This window comes from Rhipicephalus microplus, chromosome 3 (assembly GCF_043290135.1).
Source record: "Rhipicephalus microplus isolate Deutch F79 chromosome 3, USDA_Rmic, whole genome shotgun sequence".
Lineage (NCBI taxonomy): Eukaryota > Metazoa > Arthropoda > Arachnida > Ixodida > Ixodidae > Rhipicephalus > Rhipicephalus microplus.
This window is the reverse complement of record NC_134702.1, coordinates 10,669,931-10,696,233: the sequence shown is the minus strand read 5'-3', so window position 1 is coordinate 10,696,233 and position 26,303 is coordinate 10,669,931. Positions and strand designations below refer to the sequence as shown.

The window sequence follows — 26,303 nt, the reverse complement described above, 5'->3', positions numbered from 1 at the left end:
CATGCCGAAGTCGTCGAAGACGTCATTTCAGAGATCTTCGCTATACCTACCACAAAACTGAACGCTTACGCATCACTTACACAACTCTTAAATAAAATTCTGCGCGAAGTTCTTTTTTTTTTTCACACATGTAGCTGTTTTACTGATCAGAAATGGTGTTTGCTTTCATTTCACTTAGCGATACAACATATCCCTCAATGAACTTCCTTTTAAGCACAACACCTACGTTCGCCTATAGGTTGCATGAGGTTCAGCAATGCATTAAAGGAAACTTTGATTTCAGTTATGGAGATGTTAAAAGTGTTCCCGTATTCTCTTAAAAAGTGCATGTGGATAGTGCATGTTTAATCAAGAGTTATAAGGTATATATTTATCAGCTTGGAAATAATTACAGAAAGAAATATGGCTAGTTTTCCATTAATATACCTCTGTTTTATTTCTCGCATCTGCCATTTCTTACGATCAACAACGAAATGGTTGTACAAGCAAGTAAATGCTTATACGCATATACATAATTATTTTTTATGGGATTATAGTCTCTGATATGAGCCCAGTGATAAATATTTCAAGTTTCAAACCATGTACTTTATGTACACAAAGGTCATAAAGACAACCCAATCTGCAATGATTGATCTTATTAAATTATCTGACAACCAGGGTAATCCTGGCATTGTAATAATGCTCATTGTTATGAGCGTGGTTTCGATCGGTATATACTATGTGCCCATAATGAAAAATATACTTTTAGTTTTAATACTTACAGATCATGAAATGCGGTACTTATTCTTCTGAGCAGAATCCTAAGTGAGAAAGAATGAAAGCAAAAAAAATTGTTTGTTTTCTCATTGGCAATTGAGAGTTAAACCTTCTTCATGAAGGACTAAAGAAGCTAGGCCTGGGACATTCCACTTTAAAGTAGCTCTTTCCTAATTAGAAATCATGAAGTATGAGTTGCATTGAATGCTTCGCAAGCTATGAAATAATGTACTGACCAGCATGCAACGCGAGCCCGACATTTGAAAACTTCAGTAGGTTAGATCAGCTCTCTAGAACTTCTGCTCACACTTATGTGCGGGGATTAAGTCATACTGCCGCGAGCATGGGATGGAACAAGGGATCACCAAGTTATCTACCAATACAGAGATCTAGTGTGACTGTAGATTTCCATTCGCAAAAAGGGTTACCCAGTTCAGCGCTACTTTGGCCCTACGTCGCCTCAACGATGTCAACTACGAAGTCCTTCCTGAAGACATGACCCGGCGAACCCCTCGCTCATGCAAGCATACATTGTTCATGGAATGGTGATTGACGGTGCCCTACCGCCAATGACTATTCTTCCATTCAGATTAGATAATGTTTTGAACACCTCTACTATGTTGCATCATGTATGTCTAAGTGTGCGTGTGTGATTACCTTCTGTTCTAATCACCATTGAGCATCAGGAAGATGTTTTTTCTACACACTCACGCAATCAAAATATTAACTGCTGAAGCAGTTTCAGCTGTGTGAAATGTTTTGTTTCTGATAAGTTCTCAAAAATAGGGACGCAATTCCAAGCTTTTCAAATTGCTTGAATGAAATTTATCAGTATTCAACTTTTAAAAGTTATGGAATATTTTTTTATGAATACTCGCAGTCAGTCTTTAAAATACATTCCTATAAAGACCTAATTTAATCAACATTCATTCAGCAGTTTTCCATCCAACTACACCAGTACTTCCTGTACAAAGCTTAAATTCACAAAAAAGGTTGCGTTTTCTGCATGGTATAACGATATGCCTTTCTTATATGTATACACCTATCAAAAGATATTGTCGCACTAGTATAAGTAAACTTCGTTTTACAGGGACCACTTTCACAATTAACTTTGAGTTCAGTGGTTCCAACTGTATAAGTAAGACGTAATGGATTTTGTTTTATTATGAACTACTACAAACCGATTCATTTCTCTTTAAAATGCAATAAAAACATGTTCGGCATGCAGTTTCGTTTTTACATAGGCGATCAAAATAATCGTGCGTGTGTCATTACCTCGACTTGACACACTGTATGTATAAAAATGATATGTATAGTCAGTGATGTTGGGACCCTAAAACTTCGCCTTTAGGAGTTGAACGCAATATCGACATCTTGTTCGTAGTGCGTACTCCAAACACTTAGCACATGAAGTCTTTTTTCAAACTTGCCATGCACCTAATACATGCTAATGGAATAGACGCAGTAGAGCGCGTGCCTTTTGTCATGGGCGACCAGCTTCCATCTGACATTGCATCAATCGGTGATAACTGGCACTTACGCGAAGCGCTAACAGCCATTGCATAAGTACTAGTCTGTTAGAATTTCGTTCATTGTTGTTGACCCTTAATGTTATTTTTTTTTGTATTCTTACCTACTCTTCTCTGTAACTTCATTGTGCATGAAGGTGAATGAAGGAAATGAAATCAAATCAAATGAAAAATCTCCAGTGCCACCGTCATACACAGGTCAGAGATAAAGATAAGAAGTGAGAATACTGCAATCTGTCATCAAGTAAATTTTCACTAAACCATTAAGAGCATGAACACTAGGCAGTAAGATGTGCAGTCATATAATCCCCTATAGTACTGGTGTAGTTTGAACCTGACAAACCAAACAGCACTGTCACCTGTCACTTAAAAAACTTGGTCAGGAAGTTAAGGAAAAGGCAGCAGATAAACAATATGAAGAAAAATCAGGTACTCTCATTGAAATTTGCAAATTCATATATATGCACAGGCTTGTTTTGAAGAACATTTGCAGCAGCACTCTTGACCAGTCTCTGATTGCAAGTTTGCCAGATAATTGACTGGTTTGGCTTGTGGTGTGTAGTCTCAAATCTCCTCAGGCTATACGAAGAATGCTGTACCTAAAAGCTAATTTCAACAAACTGGGCCGGTTTAACGCACATTGACATCAATAGTATGAATAGCATCAACTGCTAAAGCTGCGGCCGGGATCACACCCGGGTCTTTCAAGTCAGCAGTGAAGCAACGTAATCGCTAGGCCACCACGGAAACTGAACATTTACAAAATAACCACAGAAGTAGTTTCAGTCTGTGGGGTGTTTCACACCCCAGTATAAAAAACTATCTCAACAGTGTTGATAGGGGTAGTGTAATTATTGAACATGCAGTGTTTATAGGTGTATCTTATCAAACTGAGTAGTCTACTTGTTTAAATAGGTGTCACAGGTTTAGAATAGTGTGGAAAAAGCGAAGAGAGAAGACACAAAATGGAAGACAAGTGATTCCCACCTTCACCATCTGACACCAGAGGGCTCCTTTTTGTGGTCAGTGGATGTCCAGTGAATGTCCGAACCAGAAAGATTTGGGGCTATTGGCTGTTGGCGATGTCCCGTTAAGTGTGGTAGCATGTTAGTGATGAATTACATAGCTTCGGTGCTAGGCCAGCGTGTGCGTTGCTAAAAGCGAGGACAACGGGAGCACTTACAAGATTGGCATTTACACTTTTTACATTCACTATCATGTATTTGGCTCACATGTATACATGAGTGTCGTGTATTATAATGACGCGTACGAGATTTTCAAAGGAGGGGGCTGCGAATAATTTCTGTGGAAGCATAGAAAGGATTACTTCTGAGACGCTAGATCTTCTTCGTATCAAACAGCCAACTTAGCTGCTTCACAGTTTGCCGTTTCATGAGGATGACTACAGCACTCATATAGAATAAATGCAATATAGTTTGTTCAGCTTTGGAAAAACTTTTATCTGAGTGCCTCTTGAGTTATAAGGAAAGAAGCAGCCTTTATTCCTGCTTAACGGCAAGTATTGACGTGAAGTGATAGGCATCATAACCAAAGCAGGCACAGCGCATCACTACCTTGCGTCGATATCTCTGAGGAGCCCAACACAGCAGCGAGCATTAAGACTCAATGCATAGCTGTGTGGACGCGTCTCAACCTACTTTGCCAGTGCCATTACTCAAACAATGCTTGTCGACAGTCTTGTACAGTGCTCCTGCCGTTCTTCTTAAATTTGTTGATGTCTATTGATGAAGGTCGCGTAAAACAAGAAATGAAACAGAGGAGGTGGGTGTTTCAAGTTTATTAGTGAGATGACAGTAGAGCAGAGACAAAAAAAGGGTGCTGCGTACCCCATCACCGAGTTAGCAAGAAAAAACAGCTTAAGAAAAGACAATATGCTGATGACATGCCGCACTCACATGTGCATTAAAGCAGAAATGACAGGTATAGAAAAAAAGAGTGTAACAAGAAAGAAGCGATAAAAGGGAGCCTGTAAGGAGCTTCGTAATGCTATGTTTCGAGAAGGCCAACCTCTCCGAAAATATTTGGGAAGATAAAAAACAAAAGAAAAACAGAAGGTGCTTTGTGTCCAGGCACACTGCCCACAATTAAAAATAATTACACACAACAGATGACAATGACTATGCTGGTGGTGATGAGCCTATGACTGTGAAAGTGCATCTTGAAATTATGATTTGCTGTGTGTCTGTAAGTAGTCTCACGACATGGCTAACCAATCACTGCTTTGTAGAGGCATTCTTATTTCCTGGAAGTTTCCTTTGCTGAAAAATTCCTGTCACTGATTCTTAATTAATCAATGAGCAGGAAGCTGCATGTCAAATGACCTGTTCGATCACTTATTTGCTAAGAAATTTGCTTGGTTGAATATTTAGCATAAACCTATTGTCCTGAAGCAGTCATAGCCACTTCGCCAAATAAAAAATACTGTTCTGTCTAAAATACATAACACGTAAGGTTCACCTATGTCAAGCCTGGGACTTGCGTGTGGACAAACCTTAAATATATTCACATGAAAACATCTTGCACGGTAGCAGAAAAAAAAAACGTAACGCAGAAGGAGGTTGTGATATATGTGTGTTTAGCTTCATATGCTGTCTTGGCTGCTGATATTTGCAGTGAACAAACATGACATTATGGTAAAAAAAATGAGCAATGAATATGAACTGGTGCACGTGAGATGAAATCATGATGACATACAGCGAAGAGAAAAGATAAGAGAGCAGCTTGGTCAGTGGCGTAGCGGTTGTGCAAATTCAAATGGGTCATTATTAGGCAGTGGTAGCGATTTGAAGCCGTTAAAGTAGAAGCGAGCTGGCAAAAGTGGCTCTGGTAGGATTTGTCTTATGGCGTCTAACTTATTCTCTTGGGGTGCCACCTGTGGTTCAGTCAGAAACAAAAACAGAGAAACAAAGAGAAAAAGAAGTTTAAGGAAAGGGCACACAGACAAATCATTGTCACAGAAAAAAACCGACACACAAAAGAAATACTTAAGAGTAATTTGATGCAGATAATGAAATGCATATAAGCTGAATGTTGATCATTCACCTCATCATGAAACTCACATACATATGTCAATTTTTGCTTATACATTTAGTAAAATAGCATTGAAGTGTGTTTACTAATAGGAGTATTTGTTTCTTATAAGCCCTATTTTGTACTATATTTCTGAACTCATTCTCACACTATGCAGCCATCAACATCTTTGTGGCTCTTTTAAACTGGTGGTAATCGGTTAGGGTGCTCCGAGGTAGTTTTCAAATGGCGTTTGAGGTGAAAAGGCTAACATTTTGCACATTGATGTCATTTTCATTGGATAAAATAAGCCACAGCTTATTTAGGTGACTGCAACACAATGCTTGCAAGTATATTATTTGTTGTACGTTGTGAAGCTACAATGGGGAAAAGCCACAACATATAATGTCCTCAATGTGCTCATGTATAGAATGGAGAGTCGCATGTTTTCTAAGCTCTTCAAGGTTGCTCAGTTTTCTTATATACGCACAGAATGTTTTGCGAACACTTAACACCTAGGCTCATTTCCTGACACAGTTACACAAGGTAATGTCTTTGTGTAAAAGCTATTAAGGTCCTTTGTTCTAAGTGATACACAATATTCCTATTCAACCTAAGCACACAGCCTACAATCTTAGTCTCGATGTGCATAGCCGTAGAATTTGCACATACGCAAATTGGCAGTCTTTAGCATGTGTTCAGGTACACAATGTAAGTAGACGTACAAAATCCTAACTGCATTTTTGTACAGTACCTCGCATAAATTACTACCCTGAGATGTGGGCTAGAATCAACTAAAGACATGACTGCACCACAGAAGAAATACAGCACATACATGAACAAGTACACGGGAAGTGGTGAAGCGTAGCGTTCATTTAACTTTAGTCTCTTGGACTGCAGTGTAGTAGAAGAATTCAGTTTAAATATAGACACTCGTGCTTGCCTACTCACAGCGTTCACAATGACGAAACGCATCGCATATTTCGAAAATGCAAGCAAGCATTTGCGTGACAGCAGAATTAAGAACAAAGATATCTACAATATTAACACAGCATCAGCTACTTTCTGCATAATACTGTTTGGTATAGCATCGTGGTAATTGTTCTTTCTGTCATAGGGGTGTTACTAAAGTTCATATATATTTTTTTGGCACTTTGCTGTAGAGAAATGTCTTTTCACAAACCATATCATTATATGCTCCCATTATGATGCTATCTAATCTACGATGCTTAACGTTTTCTGCACTCCCTTTGGTACCAGCCCCGATGTTAAATATTACAGTTGGGGTTTTTCACACCTAAACCACGATACGATTAGGAAAGACGCCGTATAGTGGAGAGCTACGAAAATTTTGGGGACTCGGATTCTTCAGTGTGCTCCCAAATCTAAACACACGGGTCTCTAGCATTTCGTCGTCATCGAAGTGCGGCCGTCGTGGTCGGGATTTCCTCCCGGGACCTTCAGGTTAGCGGCCGAGCCCCATAACCCCTAAACAACCGCAGCGAGGACCCAGTCGCTGGGATCACCTCAACCCGGAGAGTTATAACGGCCTATCTTTGGCTTAACATTAGCCAGTAAAACTAAAAGTGCCAAATATTTGGCCATATCATATCGCATCTTAAGGGCCACTAATGAGACGAGACCACACGAAAATTATTGCTGAAATTGTGAACAGGCGCACTTCAGTAATACACGATAGAACATTGTTGGCGCCGGACCGGACTTCCATGACAAAAACATTCGCGTGATACTCCAATCGGGGACCATCATCATGAGGTTTGTGGTTCCGGTACCCTCCGGCCTCCCTGACGTCACCAGCCTCCGCCACATCGCCGTCGGCGGCGCCACTGCGCCTCGCGACAGACGCGGCGTGTGGCTGTACCGTCCCAGTGACGTCATTGACGGAGGCAGTGGTGGAAGGAGAGCTGGTGGTAGTGGTGTTAGTGGAAAGAGAAGAGCGTGAAGAGGTTCCGTTGCCCGGAGCAGGCGTTACCGTAGGTGGCGGCACTGCGCTTTGTGCCGTGTTCTGTTCGGGCTGGAGCTGTTCGGGTTCCTCGGGTTCCTCGTGCAAGGACTTGAGCGTCACGTTCAGGATGGAGATCTGCTGCTCGAGCACGATGAAGTCTTGCTTTGCCGTGTGGAAACCGGGGGCAGAAACCTGAGCAGCGAGCAAGAACAATTTCGAGGCTGCACCTTTCATGTATTGTTCCGCTAGTTGTGGCATAGCAAAAATTATGAAACAATAGTAAAAGCCATAAATGCCCACGAGCTGCATATGTCCAGTCGATTTTGCATCAAGGAACGGAAGAAAAAATAGAAGAAAGATTACCATGAGTCGCTAGAAAAGAAAACGTTAACATTGATTTCAGGGGTGATCCCGCGATCACCGGCGGGCATTAGCAAACGGCTCGTATACCCTCATCTACGGGTTGTGCTCTCAATGCAAGGAAAGTGTGCGCAAGGTGCTTATCTCCCTAGAATGGCCGTATCCACTTAAATTAGCATTTTGTAGGGTTGTGCGAGATTCAATGTAGAAGAGTTAGCTGCCAGCTTTATTTTGTATACTACTACGATTAGTTTATTTTGCATTCATGGCTTGGCCCTTGCGGTGAAACCAATTTTTTTTGTTTCAACGTCTAAGAAGCTTCTGCTGGGATGTTCTTCGCATTGCCTGTGCAGATAAAATGGGAGATGTGGAAAATGTCACATGGAAAGCATTTGTTGTGTACACCAACAACGTCGTGTGAACAAGTATACGAAGTTCGTGAGGGACGTTAATGACCATACTTGCGAGCTCGCATAAAATTCGGCTAATAATAAGAGCCCTCGTATTGTTGACCACTGCGTTTCTTGCTGTCATTGCTGACCGCGCTTCTGCAGCGTGTAAATGGCAGGCAGACGTAAGCAAAAATTCGTTCGCATAACCTTATAGGTACTTCATTATATGATAAAATGGGGTCCGGATTGGCTAACACATCGACTTCACTGTACAATGCAGAAAAGAAGTTTGATCTGCTATTTGCTGCATTTTCGTATTCGTCACTACACCGTGCAGCTTGTGAATACACTTGTTCTTTTGCCCTCAGTAAAAGCGGATGTCGATCTGCATCTGTGTCAATCTTCTGTTACGTTGCTCTGTTCTGCTGTGCTATTCATCGTGAATCGACCGATTCCATGCTACTCATACACCATGCATAAAAATTCCCAGTCACCACATCAACGCTTCATAAGAGGGCATCCAGTAGCAGAAACTTATCTAAGCGACAGAAAAAAATATGTTTTGCGAGAATCTGAGATAACTCCACACCTATGGTCAATGTGACCCGGAGAATTTATCCGCAAATGCCTCTCGACAAAGATGTTCAGAAGATTGCATTGGTACACATTGTAAATGACTAACCTCAAGTGTGTAACGACCAGGCCTGAGGATCCTCCAGTACTCTCCCCTGGACGTGGTCTTGAAGCCGATAGTGCGGTTAGAAACACGCAGGAAAGCCTTAACCACTGGGTTACCATGCTCATCCATAACAATGCCTCGTACGCCTGCAAAAGAAAACACGAGTAAATTGTTGTGTTTTGTGATCACCAGCATGTATTCCGGAAACAGTACTCGTGTGAGACCCAACTTCTCTGCCTTACTAATGACCTTTTTCTTGCCATTGACGCTTCTTCCCTTGTTCACTGTATTTTTCTTGACTTTGCTAAAGCTTTTGACACTGTATGCCATAAACTGCTACTGCCAAAGCTAAGCAAACTTAATCTTGATGCTAACATATTAAAATGGATTGAATGCTTTCTAATAGACCGCTCCCAATTTGTAACTGCGAATGAATCCAACTCTCCCCTTTCACCCGTAACCTCTGGCGTCCCCCAAGGATCCGTTCTTGGCCCACTACTCTTCCTGATTTACATTAACGATTTGCCACATAACATCTCTTCTTCTATTAAACTTTTCGCCGATGATTGTGTTATTTACCGCGAAATTAAAACCCCTTCTGACCACCTTGCCCTTCAGTGTGACTTAGACAATGTTTCATCTTGGTGCGATACTTGGCTAATGAACCTTAATGTTACTAAATGCAAAGTAATGAGAGTCTCACGTCGAACATGTAATATTTCTACTAACTACGTACTTAATAATTCTCCCCTTACTAAAGTTAGCTCTTACAAGTACCTTGGTGTTACAATTTCTGACAACCTTTCCTGGCAGTCTCACATTGACCTTATTAAAAACAATGCTAACCGCACACTTGGTTATTTACGCCGTAACTTCTCCCTTGCCCCGATGCAACTGAAACTTCTGCTCTATAAAACATTAGTCCGACCAAAGCTAGAATATTCATCATCTGTATGGGATCCCCACGTAAACATCCGTATCAGTAGCATCGAAGCAATTCAAAATCGCGCCGCTCGTTTCATTTTGTCGAACTATTCTCGTACAGCAAGCGTAACCCATATGAAGTCAACCTTAAATCTACCTAGCCTATCATTTCGCCGCAAAATCTCGCACTTGTGTCTCTTCCACAAGTTGTACCATACCATGCACTCACTGAGTAACTCGCTTTTTTTGCCGCCATCCTACATTTCATCCCGCAGCGATCACCACTTCAAAGTTGGAAGTACAAGCAGCCGTACAAACCTCCATTTTAATTCATTCGTGCCCAAAACAAGCACGGACTGGAATCACCTTCCCGCTTCCATCGCATCCATCACTGACCCGGCCAACTTCAAGAGTACCATAAATGCATACCCTTTTTAAACATGCTCCATTTGTTTGTACAGATTGTTACTTGTTTTTTCACCACTCCTCTCTGTAACGCCTTGTGCATTGAGAGAAAATAAATGAAATGAAATCAAATCAAATCATGTGCTTTTTATCTAGCAAATGGAAAGAGTCAGGCCCACCTTTGTGCACCTCTCCCAAGTAGGCAAGCAGCGACTGCTTGTTGTCATCCCAGAAGCGGGGCAACTCGCGGCGATGAGGAAACTTGCAGCAAGATATCTCAAACGTCACTTCCATACAGCCTTCCCAGATGTAGTTGTAATCCTGCATGCCACCTGAGCAAGAATTTAAAGTAGGGAGCTCATCATCAATTTGCCATCAGTTGTTTATCTATCTATCCGTCCATCAATATACTATCACCTTCGTCACTGCAAGGCCTTAAAGCAAGGAGGACACATAGTTTTGGCACTTGAACAAGATATTCAACGTGTGGGAAGTAGCATCGTTTCATCTGCTATATACAATGGTCAACACAAACCACCATTTACTTATAACATAAAACAATAATGAGAATAAGTTTAACATGATGGTGCTCGGAAAGCACGTACCAGCAAGGGGATACCAGGCTGCGCCATTGGTAGTTCCGTTGGGGAACGCTTGGCGATCCGAGGAGCAAGGGGCACCCAGGTACATGTTGGCATGGTTAAACGAGTACACGCTGGCGATGTGCTGGAACACGTCGTCGTCCGGTGTCACCGATGGCTTGTTATACGTGTGAAACACTGCGTAGTACCATGCAAAGATCCTGTGAGAAGCTGTGAAACTCATGAATGCGACACAAGTGGCCAACCTTTTGTCAGCCTTTATGCGCGATTTATTTCGGAATGTCCTGACAACCCACAGTTGTACTCCACATGTCATCCGTTCTTATGCTCTTTTGATCACATGCTTTGTGAAATGCATTTGAGTTCTGAGTAGCTGAGATCTAGGAAAGTTGAGCTGATGAGCGCCCCCCCCCCCCTCGAAACAAGTTGGTAGCTGTGCCTATGATAAATCTGAAAGAGGAAGTCCCTTCTTATATCGAGGGCCCTCTGGTTGGCCTGGACTAGAGTGTAGAGGTGCATGCTGTGGAGGCGCCAACGCATTTTGAACTATGATGAAGGAGCAGTTGGAGGAACCTCTGCACTCAAGTCCAGGTGGTCTAGAGGGTTCTTGAGATCGCGGCGGGACTGCCCGGCCAACGCGTCTTCACTGCCGACGAAGGAACAGTGGGGAACACTTCCAGAGCAGCACCTCTATATTCTAGTCCAGACTGTCCAGAGGGCTACCGACATTACGGCAACACAGCTTGCGGAACGCCTCTCCACCTATGATGAAGGCGCAGTTGGAGGAACCCCTCCAGTGCAGAACCTCTACACTCAAGTACAGGTCATCTAGAAGGCCCACAACATCGCGGCAGTACAGCTCAGTCCTCTCCTCTCCACTGATGACATACGAGCAGTGAGAGGAACCCCTGCAGAGCATTCAATGCTCATAGATCTGAGTTACTCAGGACTGAAGTATTGATTTTCAAGTCATGTTGTGAACAGCAATGCAGAGAAGTTCACAAATATTAAGCTTGTGGAAGGTGGTGGCATCAGCAAGGCTAGCGCAATTACCAGTGCTAAAAATATGAACTCTGACGTAGTTAGCACATGCATGATTGCATATGTGAATTTGTTAACACGAGCCCACGTGTAAGTAACTCTATGAGGCAAGCTTTATTCTACGCTGAAGGAAGAAATAGTCACAAAGAGCAACTTGTCACTGATGTGGAATTTTGTGGGGTTCCGACTCAGATCGTTGGCGGGCCAGTTGGTACATACTGAGCGAGAAACAGCGTGCCTGGACTGGACAAAAAGTTACATGAAGCACACATACACAATGCTAACAACTAAACTAATTGTCACGAGACTGATCAAAAAGTAGAAGGTAAAGGGAAAGGGAAAAACATACGTGACGTCACAGCACCAGCAAAGTGAAACACTTTCACTATCAGGTCCTTCACGTCTACACCTGCCCTCAGCTTTGGGAAGCCTTCTAAATTCAAAAAAAGAAAACAAACAATTCGGTAGATTCCACGTGCCTTCGAAATCTGTTTTGCGAAGCATGCGGATGAAATATAACTGTGTTGTAACTTTTTTATTGAGTGACACGTTACGAAGTGGTGCTAAAGATATCTACAAATGTACACAGAGATATGTTAAACAGCTGCATATGTTTTATATAACCAGTTGTTTACAGTTGCCTAACGATGCCAACAGCAACATGGATACTACCAATACCAGTAGTGGTAAGCTGATATAAAGCCCTGGTGCTCGTGCTGGTATTCGCTGAGATGGCAGCCTTGAAAACTGCTACATGAATCAACTTCAGTGGATGATACCTAGCTCATACAACTGACGTTAACCCGACCTGACGGCTTCATTATAGCAGTACACATGGAATGTTTATGAAAGTGGATAGCCAGCACTACAACCACAATTGACATTTCAGGAAAATTAGGGTCTTACACGACAGATGCTTCCCCCCTTGTGCAACTCAAAAACACAAGAAAGCAAGAAAGCCTTAGATATCGCGTGATTTCTATAACAAAAATAAATCATGCAACACGTTATTCTAAGGTTTTCTAAAAAGTAGAAGCGAACATGATTTTCAAATGTTTAAATCTGAATGAAATAACATAAATTCAGATGATAAACGTGCCAAAAAAGAATATTATTTGCATATGTTCACTGCTTTATTGGTAAATTGAAATCTCATGTCGAAGGCGATCAATGAGGTAATTAACAGACTTCCTGAAACAAAGTTATAGTCCAACGAAGCAGAGTGTGAGACATTCGAATTGCAAATGCATTCAATGCCAATTTTACATTTCACAACCCAATGTATCGACCTCTCCATCCGAACATATATCAAATAAATGTTGTTGTACTCTGCTCTTGGTAGCCATTAACGAACAGGAGGTCCAGGGCATAATCTCATCATTGGAAAACAGTAATGTGGCTGGCACAAATGATGCAAAGGTGAAGCTGCTGAAAGCCGTCATCGAATACATAAGCATACCAGAAGTGCGTTTTGTTGGAATAGTTGGTCAAACATGGTGAAGGTATAATGGCGCAAGCTAGGAGAGACGAAGGAAGATCAATGAGCGCTTGTCCTGTCTGCTATTTCTTCCTTCACCTTTTCTAGTTTGCACTATTGTATCTTTATCATGTAAGCATACCTCTTTCACATATCTTTAGTCTAATTCTTTCGAACGGCTAGTTCCCGGATAAAATCAAGCTGCCTTGAGTGACCGTTATTCATAAAAGTGGTTCAGTTATCGATATGATTAACTACAGGCCGATCTCTGTACTACGAGTTTTTGCGAAAATTGCTGAACACGTTATAAACAAAACATCGGGCGGTTTTTCAAACACGAAAAAAATACTTGCACAAGAGCAGTATGATTTTTGTGAAAATAAATCTTCAGAAATAGCCTTACTTGAAATAAATGAACAAATTCTTGACAACATTTAAAAACCGAATGCTAAGCTAACCCTTGGAATATTTCTTGATCTTAGAAAAGCCTTTGATTGACGCAACACAACGTTCTTTCCAAAAAACTACCTCACTATGGTATTCGTGGCGTCGCCTCATCTTTAATAAAAAGTTTTATAACGGCAATAACACAGTACACAATGATAAATGACGCTACCTATGAAATCCAGTCTATTAAGTAAGGCGTACCCCAAAGCTCTGTTTTAAGACCTGTTCTGTTTTACAGCGAAAGCTGTCATGAGATCAAAACTCGTGTCACGTGCGGTGCGAAATCGGAAAAAAAAAACATCGTACCAGGATGTGGTGGGGCTCAAACCCAGGTCCACTGTGTGCGAGCCCAGTATTCTACCACTGAGCCACGCCAGTGCTTGGGGCATGTTCGCAAACTTGCCTTAGGCAGGCTTGATGTTGGCAAAGGAATCACGTTATTATGAGTAATAAAGTGTTTTAGTACAGCAAAATAGCAATAAGTCATCACACAATGTGAATAGCGTACCGAGTGCATCGTCCAATGCTCTACACACTATAAAAGCTTATTCTTGATCACCTCTTAGCTGTGGCGCATACCCACTTGAGGCATAATTCCTCATCGTCGTCAGCCACTGCATGAACGATTGGCACTAAATTCCTTGCAAGTGTTTAGCGGATACCACGTAGGCGTCTCAGAAGAATGACGAAAAATAGCATAGCGAATGCCAGCCTACTACCCAGAAGTTTATTATTAGTGCCCTAGTGGCTATCAAGCAAGTGTGCTTGCAGCAGTTACCCAATGAGTGTTTAGAAAAGGCTATGAATTAAAGGCCACTGTTCTAGCTTTCGTTGTGACTGTGCACCTTTCGTGGAGGCCTGGCGTTTTTCTTTTGTATAATAATATTATTGTACAAGTGCAGGGCGACTCCAACATTCTAGGTGCATTCGTTTCACTTGCACTTCGTGAACCGGCTCACGGAGCCGCTGCACTGCAGCATTCGTTTCACGAGTTCAACATGGTGGCAGCGGCACCGAAGTTTCGTTTCGAAAAAGTGCAGCGGTAGTGCAAAGCGGGCTTGTGAATTCCCTGCTTTGGCTCGTGAAGTAGTGCCGACTCCGTGCAGTGGAGCTGCAGCAGACGACACCGAAGATTGCATTCGTGACTGTTTTAGCGATGTGCATTAATAAAATAGTGAACATTTTTTGGTAGACACATGCCAAGCGACGTAAGCGGCGCCATCTTTTATGAATAACAGCCTCCACAACCCTCGAGAGAGCAGACAAGTAGCATAGGGCTTGCACGACATCTGCACTCTCGTATTGATTTCCGCATCTCGTCGCTGTTGCACTTGCTGAAACGTTACCTGCATGAAAACAACATCCCGACGGCACTACCGTGAACTAGTTCTGGAAGTGCAGGGTGAATCGAATGGACCTTCCAATATATGCCGATGACACTAACGTGTTCTTATCAGGAAGGGAATTACACAATATTTTTGAACAGGCAAGCACCTTGATACAAAGGTTTGATATGTGGTGTAATATAAATGAACTTCTAATAAACGTAAGCTTTTTAAATCTAAAGGAACGAACATGGCTTCTGAACCTCAGCTACAATTTAAAAAATAAATAGTCAACAGTCAAGCACAGCGAAATGTCTGAGAGTTAAATATTCCATGAGGATATGTCCTGGTCACCACATATAGACTCCCTCAAGAGTAGTGTTGCCCGTGCTATAGGTGCATTAAACAAGCTGTGATATTTGCTACCAACAAGCTTGAAGCACCATATTTATAATGCAGTAACACATTCCTGTTTAGCATACTGTCTTCTAATTTGGTCAATCACTACCCAGTATAATTTAGTATCACTTCGAATTCTTCAAAAGCACACTATGTGCAATAGAAAACTTTATACGTATCATCAGCACCACAACGTACTATTGCAAAAATAAAATAACAAAGGTGTCCAAACCCTTTACATATATAAGCCATTCTTTGAAATTATGCGGCCATTTCAGTCTGACAAGCATTCCTTCAGAGTAAATGCAGTGTAAAAAGGACCGTCTAAAGCTTCAAAAATAGTTTTGTACCTACACCTAACACGTAGCAGAACAACTTATGATGAACAAAAAATTGTTGTGAAAATTTATAACCTCCTCAATGACTATGCCTGAGGCACAGATCTACTCGATTCCGGAATCGGGAAGCCAGCATTTAAAAAAAAGTGGTAAGAGCATTATTACTTTGAGAGGACTAAACTGAAGTTAATCGATGAAGGCTGTGATTCCGCATCAATGTTTGGTATCGTTTCAGTTTTTTTTTTTTTTTCCTCGCTTGTGACTCACGAGTCCTAATTTGTTATTGGTTGCCTTTCATTCATTCATTCATTCATTTTTTTTTTCATCGGGAGTTTGTTTCCGCTTGGCCACCTGGGTGGGGTCTCGAGCCTGAACTGCAGCATCGGCTCGATAAACACGAGTCTACGTGTGAATCAGCTCTCGGCGCGGTTCTTAGAAAGTTGTCTGCTGTTCGAGCGTCCTACAATTCATGCACTCTTGGAAGTTGTAAGTTGAACCTTCCTGCAACGCTGAGCTGCTCACGTACCCGTGAGCTCGTCACTTGATGTTCGTTCCTTTGCCTGTCGACCTGCGTGACAGCTCTCCCAGTGTTCTCAGCGACGCGCACTCGTGGAAAAGACGAGGTTGAATTATTTCCTTTTCTATTGCTCTTTCTTCCATATTTTATATTGCTTTATCTCTCACTCCCCATCTCTTTGTAGAGCTGTTGAAGTGACCTCCACTGTTAGACGGCGCTGCATTTTTTTCTTTTTTTTCTCTCTTTCAAAGCCACTCCCTTGAAAATGCTGCACGTGTGCTCAGCGGCGCGGCTGCGGAGAGATTGCCGACGTCACTCATGGCTCTCCCAATGGCGCACGCGCTTGGATGCGATGTAGAGAATGACGTAACTGACGAAGCCGCCCATAGAGACGTTTAACGTTCCTCGTGGCAAACGGTTTTTCGCTTCACCTAATCATATACAAGTTTCGCTGTACAAAAAAAAATCTGGTTTTTCAAGAGCTGAGTGCATGTGTAAGGATGAAAAACTTGATAGTAGTGGGAGCACTTCGCTTTGCTAGTGCTGCGACAGCCTGTCATTTTTCTTTTCTTTTCTCTTTTAAATGCGAAGCGTGTTATGGTCGAGCTCAATCCGGTATGCAGCATGACCACCCTTACAGCAAAAGCGCGCCCCTCCCCGTCGCTCCTCTCCTACGCTCTCGCTTCCCAATGCCGTCGCTCGATGCTCGCTTCCCCCTCTCTCTCCTCTAGGCATCCCTCCCAGCGGCATTTCTGTCTCTAGACACAAGACTCTGATGGTCCCTCCAATCGGAGTCTTCTGTCTCTCATTGCCCGTTAGCAGCAACTTGCATGTTCCAGTAGAAAACACCGGCTCATCACTGCGCCTCCCCAAATTTCTCTCCTTTGCTGCGCCACGATGAGCGCTAGCGTCAACGCCGCCGCCAGTGTAAGCATTAGCGCCTGCTGCTCTTCATCTATACACATAGTTCAAGTTAGTGGAACATGGTGTAATTTTGTTTATGTCTCATGACATTCTTTATTGTGGGGTTAAAACCAAATCTTCGGCCCACACCATAAACATATAGCACGCAGTGCAAATTAGAAAAGAAAAATGAACAGGGCAGAGCCAAGTGAAATTTAGTGATGTCTCGTGACAGTAAATTCAGTTGTTAGCCCTGTGTATGTGTGCTTCTTGAAACTTTTTGGGTAGTCTAGGCACGTTGTTGCTCATTGTGGGGTTCGCCGTGGCATAACCAGCGTAAGAGGCGCACCGTATTGTGTGCCTCGTACGGGCACACAACACGACGGGCTTAATTTTGCTCACCCGGTCTTTAAAGCGCACCAAAATCTAAGCAGCTGGGAGCTCTTTGCGTTTTGTCCCAATGCCATAGCTGCGGGAATGGAACCTGTGCCCTCAAACTTCGCAGTCAAATACCTTAACCACTGAGCTACCAAGACGCGTATTGGTGATCTTTGGTTGGCCTACACAGTCGTATACACGATAGATGTTTCCAGAGTTGCCCCCTTCTCATGTGCACCATCACCAGAAACATTAAGGGTATTTCCCACATCAATTTCTCCGTTTCTGAGGCTTTGTGGGTGATACCTTGGGGCAGCTCATACGTAAAACCTCACCAGAACACATTTGGTTGCCTATCCTAACTTATACTGCAGCTGTGCCCAACGATTTTGTAAGACAATGATTCTTGGCAGAAGCATCAGCGAACATGCCAGGCTTGCCTTGGAGTTGCGGGTGAGGTGAGAGATTGTAGTAGCGTACCAGCATTAGGCGAGTTGTCGAATGGGTAGGACGCAACGACGGCACCACCATGGATGTTTCCGGACAGGACAAACGGGATCTGGTGAATCCAGCGTCGCACAGCCTCCGTCTCCGGCTGCTGCTGCTGCGTCTGAGTCTTGAAATGGTCCGGGAAGTTGCGGTTCAAGTCCACGCCACGAGCGTTGTACCTGCGCCATCGGGAAAGTTGACAGCGAGCATACCTAGCTTAGACTTAAGGAATCTTATAGGACTACCCTGTTCACAGAGTAATGAAATTGAGACGCTCCCCTTTTGGATTCCATCGCTCATATTTTTTCTGAGCAATCTTCTAATATTTGTACCAAGAAATAAAGATTCCTCTGCATTAGAAATTAAATTCAGGGAGATAAACTAAAGACAGGCTATTGTACATTTAGTGGTTTGAGGCATGTGGCTGCAAGTGACGATTTATTGTTCTTTAAAAAAAAAAAAGATGGATGTGTTTTAAGTTTGCGCAAGTGTAAAGCAACATGTTATGAGGTCCCGGTTTATTGTGTGCTCATGTGCAGCATGGCCCACTCATTAAGGATTAGTATAGTTAGCATTTCGTCGCGAGTAACAGTCAGACCTTCTAATAATTCCAGACATTCCCTTTTTTGCCTACGTTAATCTGAAGTGAAAATGAATTCCCGACAATTACAATGCTGCTTAGTGTCAATTTTCCAAGCAGCTTCTTGTTAGGGCAAGGCCAACTGTGTTTGAAGTTTTGGCTGCCCGCAAGGTATCGCACACTCCATAAATTATAACTTTTGTGAAGTAGGGCAGCGCCTGCTATGCATTTTTCTGCGGATAAATGAGGTACCTACTACATGTATGCAAGGTTCTCTTTGTGGTTCTCATGTGGCAGATGACGGTGAAGAGTTGTGGCTGATCACTTCGCCGAGTGCGGGAAGCAATAAACCTTACACTCAAGTCACAGTTTACAGTGCGTGATGACTGGTTGTCATTTTACTCGTCTGCCACGCTATATTGCACATAGATTAACACGATTCTTTGCCCGACATGACGCCTATATTCTTGCAAATCAGTTTGAATCACCAGCGTGGCTCCGTGGTTGAATACTCGACTGCCGCGCAGAGGTAATACTCGATCCCGGAGGTATTTCTTTTTCATTTTTTTTTTTCGTGTTTATCGGCTGCGTCACGAACGGCAACAGCGAAATCGCTCAACGCAGTAACAGGCGGCTAAGAGCTTAACTCATAGAAGTTCTATAGCACTTTTAACATCTGAAGACGCGATCCTACGTGGTAATGCATTATGTTATACAATATATGGAATCAAACTTTTTTTACAGCCATTTTTCGCTCAGGAGATGCGGCAGCTACCTCTTAAGGCTTTAGCCTTAGAACTTGGCCTTTCATCGCTGACCGAATCGCTGAACGATAATAACATGTAGTTTATGAAATTCGTGCTAAACCGAATAGTACTGCCCTGGGCTATTTTCATTGGCGCTATCTCATACTTACTGTCACACATTGTGCTCTCTTCCCTCATCATGACTCTATGCTGAGTTGTGCCATTCGGAAAAATATATACAGCAAAACGAGACATTTGAAAGTGTTCGTGCCAAAGAAAGGCAACTCCCGATTGTCAGATGTTCAGCGTACCGCCCAAGAGTGCCGGTACAGGCTCCCTCCTTGGAGATCTCGTATCCATCAGGGTTCATGCTGGGCATGATGTGGATGCGCGTGTTGTCCAGCAGGTAGCGCACGTACGGGTCCACGTTGTAGCGCGTCAGAAGGTGCGCAATCAGGTACACCATCAGCTGCCGACCGACAGCCTGCACATATTTGTCGTTGAAGTGCACGAGCTCAACAGGAGCGCAACTCACTCACTAGAGAAAGTTTGCATGGTGGCTCACCAGCATACTGTTCCAGATAATAAAGAATGAACTTGTATACAGAATGGACGACTCAAAGAGAGCAATTCAACAGAGCGACAGAGTACAAGAGATGCAGGAAGGCTAAACAGACAATATTCAGTTCACTCTACTCTGCGGGAGAAGGCGGTAAACGTTAGGGAGAAACCATGAGTGCACACATTTCACAACACATGCACAGACAGTGCAATTGCATATGCGAAATGTGCAAATCAAACTCTGGAAGTTCAAGTGAGCAAAACAAGATATCTCAGTTGAATGGCAAGTATATATTACAAGGGAATGGGAAGGTTTTACTAGGCTTATTGACAAACTGCAGAATCATCACAATCACTACAAATAATAACGGTGGCAATGTTAATAATCATAAGAAGAAACTATGGACCATCTCCCAGAAAGGAACCGTGATGGGATGCGAAGCAGCAGCGGTGCACACGGCGTTGACCCGGTTGAAGTGGGCGTCGACGCGAGTGCTAAAAGACCGGTTTGAAGCGAAACTCGGTGTAGCGTTTACTCGAGTAAACGTTTGTTTGAAACGCAAAGACACGGGAGGCAGGACGCGTTCGAGACGCTTGCGCTCGGCTTCTTTGGCTCGCGTCTTGTCGGTGTTCCCCGCGCGCCGTCTGTATTCTCGAACGCGATTGGTGTTCTTGACTCGCACCTCGTCGGTGTCGCCGGTCTTACACTGGCGGCGCTTGCGTTCGGCTCTTCTGGCTCGCGCCTCGTCGGTGTTGACGTCGCCATTCGCGAACGCGATCGGCTTCGCCAACATTCGCAACGCCGGCGAGAGCCGGGAAAGGTACGCGCATACTAGCGGGAAGCATGCCGCGACGGCGTCCTCCCCCCCCCCCCCCCCCCCCCCCCACCGGTTGGCGCGATCGCGCGGCAAGCAGCGGCGCGTTGTTCACATTGTTGGCACCGCGAGATCCTCTCGCCGACAGATAGACGTCAGACTATGGAGTTTTGCGGACACACAGCGCTACCTGTCGACGCAGTTTTGAGTAGTGCGAAGCCCGTCTCCCTTGCACAGTTTGCTTCGCAACCAGGTGCAACTACAGCGTATGGAACAACGATTGAGCTAAATATTAGGTGTATTTGCGCATTGAACACTTGGAAAAAGAGCTACAAATTTCTCTTCGCTAGTCGAACGCCTTACCGAAGCGCCATAAAGTGCTTGCCGGCTCACTCGCCAGAACGACGGCGAAAACATGAGCAGACGCACCAGCTCTGCGCTCTACAAAAAAGACCCCGGTCGACGACACTGTTGCGTTGTGAATTGCCACGGAGGTAAAGGAATTCAGTTTTGCCGATTTCCGCAGCTTTCGCGAAGCAGTATGGCGAGAGCGCTAGATACGGGCAGTCGAGAACGTGTTGGGTAAGCGAATTACTCCCATTCCCCACAGCCGGTTGAAAGTGTGATAATGTAGGTGATATGATAATGCGCCCGACCATTACTACGGAGAGTCGTGGTAACTTTGATTATGAAGCTTAACAGAGGCTCTGACCGCGAGGGGCGACGTGCAAGTGTAGACAGGTGACGCGCGTGGGAAACATCGCACACGCCACGACCACGGATAATCTGAAGTGGTTGCCACCACACAGCATTACGCACGCAGGGTTTGAAGGCTTTAAGTTCCGGCTTTATCTAGGAAATTCGAACACGTACGTCACACGGGTAAATCGCGAAATGATCGTGACCACAATCGCAATCTTCTTGCCGTTGGTCTCCGCGATTGCATTGGCTATCTCGGACGCCTCGGTTTTGCTTTTTGTTGTTCACTGTAAGTGAACACGCATGTATTCCCATTTGCTGTATATATAGAAACGGAAGACAAGCGGAAGACAACTTAACATTCAAGCAATTTTTAAACGTATAGGAAGCGAGAGATTAATAGAGAATGCAACTGCAAAGACGAAAATCTTCACGGCCATTTATGCTGGATAAAGCGAGCTTAGTACCACTGATCGTAAGATAGTTTGCTCGTGTATGTACTTCATCCCTTTGGTATCATGTGTATGCATGGCCAAGTTTAACGCATTTAGGCAATAAAAAACGCATGCCGGAGTGCTTGCCTCGAACTCAATTTCATGCGATGCTCGCTTTCACTTAAGCACACCGAAATAACTGAAACATATTCTGTGTTGTACCCGCAGTTCGCTTTGATGAGCTTCCTACTTTTCTGAAGCGAGGTTGGATTGACGGAATAAGCTTGCCAGGTCTTTGATTTTCAAGAAACCGTCATCAAGAACGACGAAACAGGATCCATGCACATTCCCTTGTGGACGGCTCTCTTTGCCCTGCCCTTTTATGACCGGCGCGCCGATGGGGGCGCTGGTGGTGGCATTTTACACAGCGCCACCTTGGCAGTCTGACGTGCATGGAGAGAGGTGGTGCGGGTGAGATGATGCCTACTTGAGGGCATGGCTCGAGCACTGCGGTGAAGAAGTTGACGCGAGAGAGAGCTGACACGCGGCGAGCGCGCGGCAGGCGAGGGAAAGAAAGACGTCACCGCGCACTGCTAGGAGGGCGAGAGCTACTTGGCACCACTACAATACTTGCGGCGAGGGGAGCGGTGCGGACGGAGGGACAGCATTACACAGGCTAGTCAAGAGCTGATTGGTATCTAAAGCATTTGTGTACCTTGATCTTTCTTACATATTTACAAAAAGCAGCAAAAAATGTTGAACAAACTTGCAACCAAATTTACGGCTTTCGCCATCGCATATGAATGCATCATATTACGCCACAATATATACTAGAGGCCACTTCTCGTATATCTCAAGGACATGATGGATTCTTCGCATGAAGAACTTCGACTCTCCCATATGGCATCACTGCGTTACTCAACAAATAAAAAGTTACTTAATTTAACCTTCTTATTTTACTGTTCGAAATAGCGTATTGAACCATCGTAAGATGCATACCGGAACAAGAAAAAACAATTCTGAAGCCAGCGATCAAATATCGCATTTTCCTTATCTTTCAGGACCTTGCACACATTTATTGACACACCACGTATACGAGAGAACGTCTACAAATAACTTTAGTATAAAAAAATCAAGCTTCATGTCTTCAAGGAAAAAAAAAGGAAAAGCTCTGCAAAAGCAGATCAGGTAACTTTCTTGTAGAAAAGCAAGTATTGGCGTGACAATTCTGGTCACGTCAGTGTGCCCAACGTGGATACTTCTTAGCGGATAATGCTCACGTTCTGTAGGACTGTCCGGGTGGTGACGATGCCATGGACGAGAGCCTCAAGCATATACCTATAAACCTAAAACCTGCGATCCTGGAGGAGTGGCTGGCGGAATCCTCTCCAGACGCCACGAAGACACTGCTCCAGCATTTGCAACTTCTAGGCCTGTCTGATGAATAGGCCTTTTTTTTTTTTTTGTAGACCCGGACTAAGGTACCTTTATTTTTAATAAAGCCGTTCTCTATCTCCCTCTCTCTCTTTGGATACAGGCAGTCATGTAGGGTCAAACAACTTTCGGCAAGTATATTACATTTTTTTAGTCACAGTATGCGCTGCGCCAGGAAAGGGGGTCGCTCTGTTAATCCGAATTGAACACTGCCATCGCAGAACTACAATCTATTATGGCTTTTGAACGTCGATTTCTTTGAACTATACTGGGCAATACGAGTCGACAGAGGAACAAAAAACAGCGTTCTGCGAAGTTCGGATGGTGAGAAGACTCCGACGAGGGGATTTCTCGCTAGTTTTGCCGACCCCGAAATGCGTTCCCATGCGGAGGGTGCTCGAACGCTGCTGACCGACACGGAAGCCGCCTTTCCATCCCAAGCCATCCGGTGCACGAGATTGGATCAAGCCCAACATCCGGGGCCTTTGCCCCGCACTTGGCACACCCACTCCAACTGCGCTCAAAGGGTTGACAACTTCACGAAGCTGGCGAATTTGAGGCATATGTACAGATAAAGAACTTAATTAGAAAATTTTTCAAATTTTAACTTTGGAGCTGAAAACGTATATAATGTGCAAAAACATGCAAAATATCAACGGCGAACATAGCTTAGAATATATTTTGTATGAATTTGGAAGTTCCCTTGCGCGATCAACCGCACCTTGCGGTATTGACACCTTTGAAAGCAGCCAATCGGAGAGTAGCGGTACAGCGCCATCAAGAATATCTTCACTGGATACTGTTCGTATGTACTTCCATGAGACAACGCCATCTATTATACTGTTCGGGAGATACTGCCTTCTTTTCTTTCTCGTCTCTTCTTCTCCCGTTTACGCATAACGCATGACAAGGTTAGACTATGAGGAGCTTCGCCCCTAAAACGCGAGCTTAAAATTTCTCTGCCAGAGGACCATTAAGGGACCGCCCTGTCGTTGTCTCATGAACCGCGTCGGCGTCGCGCAGGTCCCGCGTTTGATACACGTAAGCCAAGTAGGCTACATTCTAGAAACACCAGCACTTGCTTGCCCGCAAAAACCATCGTCGGGGAAGGGCTAACTCGGAGGTCTGAGCCAGCGAAGCGAAACACTGCAGCATCGGGAGTTAGACGCACCGCGCTCGGAGTAGCAAACAATAGCAAAACAGTAGAAAAGAGACCATCACAGAAAACAGATAATCATAAAGCAATTGAGGTGATAAAAAAATAGAACAGAAAATGATATAATATATCATGTAATCACACGAAAACCACAGCAGAAAACACAAAAGAGCAGACAAACACATGGAATGAACACATAAGGGCCGCAAATAGCAACAGAAACTAGGAAAAACACGGTCAGATCAATACTCCGCAGATCGTAAAGTTTTCATTTGGGATGTAACTGGCTTAGATTTTTTTTTTTTTCTCGCGGGTTCATCGTTGAGGAGCCGCTCGCTTCGAAAGAGACAGAGGCCTTAAACTCCGCTGTCAGCGTCTCAATGGTCGACCCCGAACGAGAATGCCATTCTGGACACTGTCGAATTCCGTCGTCATGTCGAATTTCGTAAGGGCATAGTATTTTTAGCCAATCAGGCCTTTCAGCCCCGTCGGAGCTTACGAATGGCGGAATATCCCTACATGGTGCAATTCGAGAGTTCAGGACGTTCAAGTTTCCGACCGAAACCCAGCGACGCAAGCGTCAGTCTGAATCCAGAAGTTAGCGATTTCTAACGCCCGAGAAGTGTTAGACGTCACAAAAATAGGCAATGACTACTGGTCGGGGCATTTATGCACATTCTTTGTGGGAGAGATAGCAATGGTTGTGGGATGAGCCGCCATTTCTCGATAGGTTGCAGCCGAGTATCGATATAGCTTGCATGTGACGGCTCTAACATGACGACTTATACGACCTCAAGACAGTATAATTAAGCGTTGTTTAATCTGCTTCAGCGTCATAATGTCGTCGCCGGAACGTCATTGTGTTTCTGTGCAGGATTAGCAAAGGAACCAGCATGCGATTGTACTGATTACTCTGACGTGATATCTCAGAGCTGGCGTCCCCCCTAAGTTGGTGCTCCAACGTGACTATTTTTCTCGTCGTCTCGTGTTTTGGCACCGAGCCCACGTCACTGAGGGTTGTGCAAACGGGTAAAGCCCACAGGCAAGTGTTAGTCTACGCATGCCGAAACGGGAAAGCGTGGTGGCCCACTGCCTTAAAGTCTTAACGAAAGCGAGTGCACAAGTGGAGTCACCTCGTTGCCGTGCATGTTGGCAACGTACTTGACGTTGGGCTTGAGCAGCGTCTCCTCCTGTGGATCCTTCGTTACCAACAGAACCCACAGGTCACGACCTGGAACCGCAAAACGAAAAGCTATAAGCGTCGAGCCAACAAAAACTATCCAGCTATCATTTTCTCTTCGCAGGGATAACTAGTTTCTGGGCTCGTTGAGTAATAGTACTCAATCAAGCCGTAGCAGCGAAAAAAAGATTAAACTATCTCCCACTAAAGGGTACCACGTGGGGATGCGAAACAGCACTGGCGTTCACTTGTGTCTCCATTTGTATGTTTTCGAGTGTGTTTCATTTGTTTGTGAAGTTGCGAAATGTGCACCGCTTATGCCCCCCCCCACCCTCCCATTTGTGTGTATTACCGTGTGTCCGTGTAGCAAAGCGAACACCCAGCGTGGGTAGGAGATTGCAAAGGTGCGAGCTCGTGCAGCGTTATATACGAGTGCACAGCTGTCGCAGAGAGATAAACGGGAGAGGAGAAACGAAGCGGAGGCACCGATCTGCCATCTCCCCCGCCCCGCTTCCTCGCGCTCACTCGAGGAGAGGGCCCTCGGCAACTGCCCGCTCCCACACGGCGCATGCGCCAACTCTCACTCTCTGCTCACGCGAGGAGAGGGTGAGAGTTGCCGCATGCGCAGTAAGGCTGGTCACGCCGCACACCGGATTGAGCTCCTCCATAAGCTACTTGGCACCGACAAACATTTATGGGATCCGTTATGGAAGCCGCTGAGACGACGCGAAGGCGAAAGCC

At 44.2% G+C, this 26,303-nt stretch overlaps 1 protein-coding gene across 4 annotated transcripts in view; it reads right to left on the bottom strand.

Moving 5' to 3' along the window:
• LOC119182544 (carboxypeptidase D) overlaps positions 1-26,303 on the bottom strand; it is a 155,467-nt gene that overhangs the window by 6,339 nt on the left and 122,825 nt on the right. For 3 of the 4 annotated variants that reach the window (XM_075888871.1, XM_075888872.1, XM_075888870.1), the window contains 8 exons: positions 25,516-25,613; positions 19,595-19,767; positions 17,949-18,136; positions 10,647-10,820; positions 10,221-10,373; positions 8,716-8,858; positions 7,309-7,473; positions 4,601-5,178 (listed from right to left, as the gene is read on the bottom strand). In XM_075888871.1, the coding sequence (XP_075744986.1) occupies positions 5,032-5,178; positions 7,309-7,473; positions 8,716-8,858; positions 10,221-10,373; positions 10,647-10,820; positions 17,949-18,136; positions 19,595-19,767; positions 25,516-25,613 (1,241 nt within the window). In that variant the 3' untranslated portion in view covers positions 4,601-5,031. Of the gene's footprint in view, positions 1-4,600; positions 5,179-7,308; positions 7,474-8,715; positions 8,859-10,220; positions 10,374-10,646; positions 10,821-17,948; positions 18,137-19,594; positions 19,768-25,515; positions 25,614-26,303 lie in introns of those variants that run through there. The other variant, XM_037433404.2, reaches the window with a different exon arrangement.